At 42.7% G+C, this 6000-nt stretch overlaps 1 protein-coding gene across 1 annotated transcript in view; it reads left to right on the top strand.

The window, feature by feature from the left end:
- Positions 1 to 5537, top strand: part of CNTNAP5 (contactin associated protein family member 5) — an 879838-nt gene extending 874301 nt beyond the window's left edge. The window contains exons 22-24 of the mRNA XM_024115033.1: positions 958 to 1176; positions 3020 to 3091; positions 5341 to 5537. Coding sequence (XP_023970801.1) covers positions 958 to 1176; positions 3020 to 3091; positions 5341 to 5537 — 488 coding nt within the window. The remainder of the gene's footprint in view (positions 1 to 957; positions 1177 to 3019; positions 3092 to 5340) is intronic.
- The last annotated feature ends 463 nt before the right edge of the window (positions 5538 to 6000 follow it).

Raw genomic sequence — 6000 nt, forward strand, 5'->3', positions numbered from 1 at the left:
GTGGTGATCCCTGGAGGCACTCTTGGATCATTTACGATGGAAATAAATTATAATTTACCTGATAGAGAGGAAAGTCCTTGTCCTCTTCCAGAAAATAAACAGATTATCATAATAAAATATCTATCTGAACAATCTAGGTCTGTTGAAACTGTTATGCCTTAAAGGGGGGGGGGAGTTTCATCCCGTAGTTTTTTTTATTTATTTTTATTGTAGTTTTATGTAATTGCATCACAGCAATTTGTCCAAATGATCCTTGTTAAAATAAAGAAATGGGCTACTGAACAATCTAACCACAAATCTTGAAGACAATGAGACATTTGATCTTGTCGTGAATCATAAATGATTGCCTCATTATCTTTTATAAAGACTCAAATATACTTTGAGAGATTGATTTCTGTCATAGAAAATCCACGCTCACTGATCAGTACCACGGACAGAAGTAAGCATGGGAAAATCTTGACTAGAAGGTCGGTGTATATAAGCTGCTTAAAACACCAAACATGATAAACTTCTGAGAGGACCACTTTGAATTCTAATCGCTCTGTCTTCCTCTTTTCATTTTTTTCTTGCTATCATTTTGAGTGAAATGTTGTAATGAGCGTTGTAGTATGCTTAAATTAATCACCAGAATCCATAAATAAATGGTGATGGAGATAATGATCTAAATTCTATAAAACATCTAGAGTGTAGAAGAGATTTACTAAGTATTCGTTACAGTTCATAAAATACATGAACGAAAATTTAGAAGTTTGAAACATTATCTCAAAGCAAGATAGCACTAGCAATTTTCTATGTGATTGATATACTGACACTGGTAGTGGGGGTAGAGTTTGGAAAGGGGATAAGGAGAGATGGGGGCCAATTTCCTTTATCAAAAAATAACGAGGTAATTTCAGACATTACTTAAAGTAGATATGGAGCATAGTTTAAGAAAACTGATTGTCTTTCATGTTGCAGAGAATCTTGGATTGGATTCTGAGGTTGCTAAAGCAAACACCCTGGGTTTTGTTGGCTGTCTGGCTTCAGTCAAATACAACCATATAGCACCACTGAAGGCAGCCCTGCGCCATGCCACCACCGCACCTGTGACCATCCAAGGGATCCTGACAGAATCCAGCTGTGGCTCGATGATGGATTTGGATGTGAATGCAGTGACCACGGTGCATTCTTCATCAGGTGTGCAAGAAAATACTCAAGGGAACTTCTCGTACCAGTGCTACTTTGATGTCTTCAAGAAGCTTCCAGGCCAAAGGCTAATATTACCCAATTCCTTACCTTGTATGATTACAGGTGGTTAAGAATTATGACTGATTTCTTAGTGATATTTCATATGTTTAGATAATCCCAATTTTAATAAGACGAGTAGTTAGAAATAGATATATGTGTATATATTTAACTGTATGTACATTAACATATATGTTATTAAAAAAAAGAGCATCAAGCTTGAAGGCACATTGATCTGGGTTGAAATACTTGCTCTGACACTTATTGGTCTGGTGACATTGAGTTACATATATTTTTGAATAACAATCTGAAAATGTATATATATATATATATTCACTACTGTTTAAGTGGTTGCTGCTCTAAGGATTAAAGAGCTTAGGGGTCAGGAAGGCAGGCTGGTTGTTGATCTATCAATAATACAATTCATGGGATTAAAAGCGACCTTCCTTGATAAAACGAAAGTCCCACAGGACTACCATCCATATACCTTCTCTTATTTTGCCGCTTCCTGAAATACCTTTTCTTTTCTTAGTCACTGTCATCCTAGGTGTCTTGTATCCTTTTTTTTTTTTTTTGGTGGCACGCGGGCCTCTCACCGTTGTGGCCTCTCCCGTTGCGGAGCACAGGCTCCGGACGCGCAGGCTCAGCGGCCACGGCTCACGGGCCCAGCCGCTCCGCGGCACGTGGGATCCTCCCGGACCGGGGCACGAACCCGCGTCCCCTGCATCGGCAGGCGGACTCTCAACCACTGCGCCACCAGGGAAGCCCCATCCTAGGTGTCTTGGAGTGTTCTTAGGATTCATTTTAATCAGGTGTGGTCATCAATTGCTGAATAAGTTATGAATTACAAGCAAAGAAAGGGCACAGAGTTTTGCTGCTGCCTGCTCATCACCAATCTTGGTGTTTTCTTGGCAATGGTCAGGTATGTATCCTAGAAAGAACCTGAATACGATACTTGGCTAACCTTGATTGGAATTCTGAATCTTCCACGAGTGAACTACAGAACTTTGGGCAGGTTACTTAATGGCTTTGATATCATTTCCTTATCTGTGAGATTGGAAAAAATTATAATCATGTTGTAGTCATTTCCTGAGGATTAAATGATACAGCAATACTAATGATAGGTGCTATAGGTCCTGACAATTTTGTGTGCACTATATGCATACCTATAGGATCATTAACCCCCTTTAATACATTTGCAGATTGCTATGTAAAAATGTATGTAGCTCAATGTCACCAGACCAATAAGTGTCAGAGCTAGGATTTGAAAGCAGGTCTATGTGCCTTCAAACTTGATGCTCTTTGTTTTTTTTATACCGTATATGTTAATGTACATATAGTAAAATGTGTGAGGGTTTCTTGGGGGTGCTAATTCACCAGCACTTTTGCCCTTTCCTGCCAATGGAGTCAGAAATCTCTTGTAATTAAAGAAACCTCTGAAGCAGAGGCAGGTGTGCTTGAGGGAAGAAGTCATTGACACGCATCAGAACTGTCCAGCAAAGAATAAAGGGACTTCAAGGGTAGGCTGAGAGGTAAACTGTGGGCCAAGGCAGATACGAGCAGAGTACCACCATCATGTCTTTTAACCTCTTATCTTACAACTTCCATAGAAACGAACAGGGTCATGAAACTACGGGGTGTAAGCAGTAGACTTCAAATGCTTTTTTGGGTGTGTTTGGCTTCCTTCCAAAATGCCAACTATTTGAGAGCACCCGGTCTAATACGCAGGTGTGTCATCACAACGCCATATTGCAGACCTCCTTCTAGGACTCTGAGTGTCTTTTACACCTTTCAGATCTTTTTGGGAAGACAGATGAGCGGGAACCACTCACCAACGCAGTGCAAAGTGACTCGGCTCTCATCGGAGGTAAACCATTCTTTGTGGCTGAAAGCAGAAAAGACATCAGTGGTTCTGTGCTCTGGAGGAACTTACCTGAATCCTTCCTCAGTGTGGGTATCCAGCACCCAGAACCCTGCATGATCTAAGAACGTGAGGTTTTTCATGAATAATCACACATGCTGGGATGATCAAAGGCACCCTCCCCTCTAAGCCCGGCACCGGCAGCTCCATGAAGGGATCCCTCCCTGGACCACCAGGCAGCTGAGCGCGTAGTCAACAGCTGGATAATTTACTTCGAGACAGGCAGCGTGCATCCTGTTGATCTCATCCACTTGTCATTTTTCCTAAAGCACAAAAGCAAACTAATAAAACTACATATGGGAAAAAGCCATGTTGGGGCAGACAGATGGGCGAAGCTGTAGTGCTGTTGGATTTTCTCCACCGAGTGGATCTAATGAGCACGGTGAAGCCCACGGGACTGTAGTTTCCGATCTAGCAGCACGTATGGTTACAGAGGAAGCTCTTGTCCACTCTTCTGTGAGCTCCACTCTCCCTCCCGCCCCCGTTGCTTTTCCATTTTCTCACAGCCTCTTGGCCTCACTGCTCTGTATTCTGCCCCAGCTTGGCTGTTGCCTCCAGGAGCTTGATTTTTCCATCTGGGCCTTGCAACACGGGATGACTCCCAAACTTGTTTAATGTAAGATGCCTGTGAGAGACAGAATTTATTTCCGTCTGAGAACCATGGTCCTCACAGGTGGCCCCATCTCTGCTTTCTGGCAGGCTAGATGGGCTAATTCACACCAGATGGAGTTCTGCTCTTAAAAATCAACAGTAACCATTTATTTAACTGCTATGGAGAGAACCCCCACTATGGGTCAGGACCAGCGCCAAGTACAAGAATACAGGGATGAAAGACACGGATACTGCCCTGCAAGAACTCACAGCTTGGCGGGGGCAAGGTGGGGTGGGATGGGTAAGCAGGTAACGATAGAACCAGTGAGTCGTGTGTTAGGCTGGAAGGACAAATGGCAAGGGGGACACAGAAGCGCATTGTTAGGAAAGGTTGTGAGGAAACACACACACACACACACACACACACACACACACACACACACACACACCCTTTCCTTAAGGAAGTTCTTCAAATGTCTGACCTGAATATCTACTTCAGGGTAAAGAGTCCAAGTTGATTTTTGTTTGGCGACAAGAAATATAGGAAACCATTTGGTGCCTGTTTCTCCTCCTATAATTTCTCATTTGACAAATGGAGAAAAGACTTTTGTGACTGCTGACTTTTTCCCACCCACGCACAGGCTTCTGCGAGCCTGTTTAAGGCAGGAAATTCATCCCAAGCCCTGAGAAAAATTCCTGGAGGTTCACAGCCTCCCACCCGGAATAGAGTAGAAACTGGTTCTGTATTTCATCCCTAAATGCTGCAGCCCATTCCTGGGTATCACTCACTATATCCAGTTCATTTCTAGGTTTGTTAACTTCCCTGGTTTTACTCTGCCTGGTAAACTTTGCTGACTTTGCTGTTCCCTTCTCAAGAGCCTTCCTGGCAAAGGTAGGGACAAGACCTTAGGGTCAGTGAGGACAGCTTGCCAAGTAGGTCCCGTAAAATCACATACTATCAAAGTAGGATAGTATCTGACACAACAGGGCAGAAGTTTGCCATTGCAGTTGACTCTGGAGGACAGAGGGGTACCATCTTCAAACGAGCCTATGCCTTGTAGAATGCCCTGAATATTTAGTAAGCATTTCATTATTAAGAAAATGTTTTTAGCAAAGCAAAAATATACCATAAACAAGTTTACATCCATAGAGCATGTATTGGGAAGTGAGATATCTACATATTTTCTAGGATGCTAAAGTAGTTCTAAGATACTCATTTGCGAGGTGACAAAGAAATGTGCTAATTACAAATGATTCAGACACATTCTTTAGAGCAGGTCTTAAAGGAATTTACTAAGAGATCCTTTGCTAGTCTGATTCCATATCTATTTGATGGCGCTCTTAGTCCATTAAATAAAACCTCCTCTTGTTGAAACTGGCTTGAGCACTCGCTAGCCTGAAAGAGGAGGGTTTTTTGTAACTGAAGCCTGAACGCATTTCGGCCTGTGTTTATTTCTGGGCATGCGGCAGAGTTTGTTGTTTGTTTGGTTGGTTTTTGTTTGGTTCTTTCTCCTAAGTGCCTTTCTTGTCTACATTGAATTCTCTCTCTTGATCGGAGGATCTGTGATAATTTCCCTCTCTCTCTTGTCCCTCTTTCTCAACAGGAGTAATAGCAGTGGTGATATTCATCATCTTCTCCATCATCGGTATCATGAGCCGCTTCCTTTACCAGCATAAGCAGTCACATCGTACCAACCAGATGAAGGAGAAGGAATATCCGGAAAATTTGGACAGTTCCTTTAGAAATGACATTGATTTGCAAAACACAGTGAGCGAGTGTAAGCAGGAATATTTCATCTGAAAAACTGCAGGGCCCCCTCATACTCTTCCTTTGTTGTTCATTTTTGGTTTCTCCTTCTCCTCTTTCTCCTATCTTTCATTTTGGTCATTCTCTTTCTCTGTTTTCCTTTTATTTTTGGAACATACCTGCATTCACCACAGCATCTATCCCCTCGAGCCAGCTCAGAATGCCAGGCAGCTATGGCCACTGCCTTCCTCTGTGACAAACTTATCATGGTGAAAACGATCGTTCAAGAGACTGATAACTTGAGACAAGGAAGAGACACACGTGTGCACATGTCCATATTCAGTTCCTTATTTCCACTTTCTAAGATGCAGCCTTCAGTTCTGCAACCATTCAGTCTTGCAGGCTTACCTTGAACCTGAGCTCCGTGACTTCGGCACGAAACGGTCATCCTCAACACCCTCCCCCATTTCAAGTCCACTCCGACCAGGGAACTCAGGGTACCAAAAGAAGATGCTAG

This window comes from Physeter macrocephalus, chromosome 2 (genome assembly GCF_002837175.3).
Source record: "Physeter macrocephalus isolate SW-GA chromosome 2, ASM283717v5, whole genome shotgun sequence".
NCBI lineage: Eukaryota > Metazoa > Chordata > Mammalia > Artiodactyla > Physeteridae > Physeter > Physeter macrocephalus.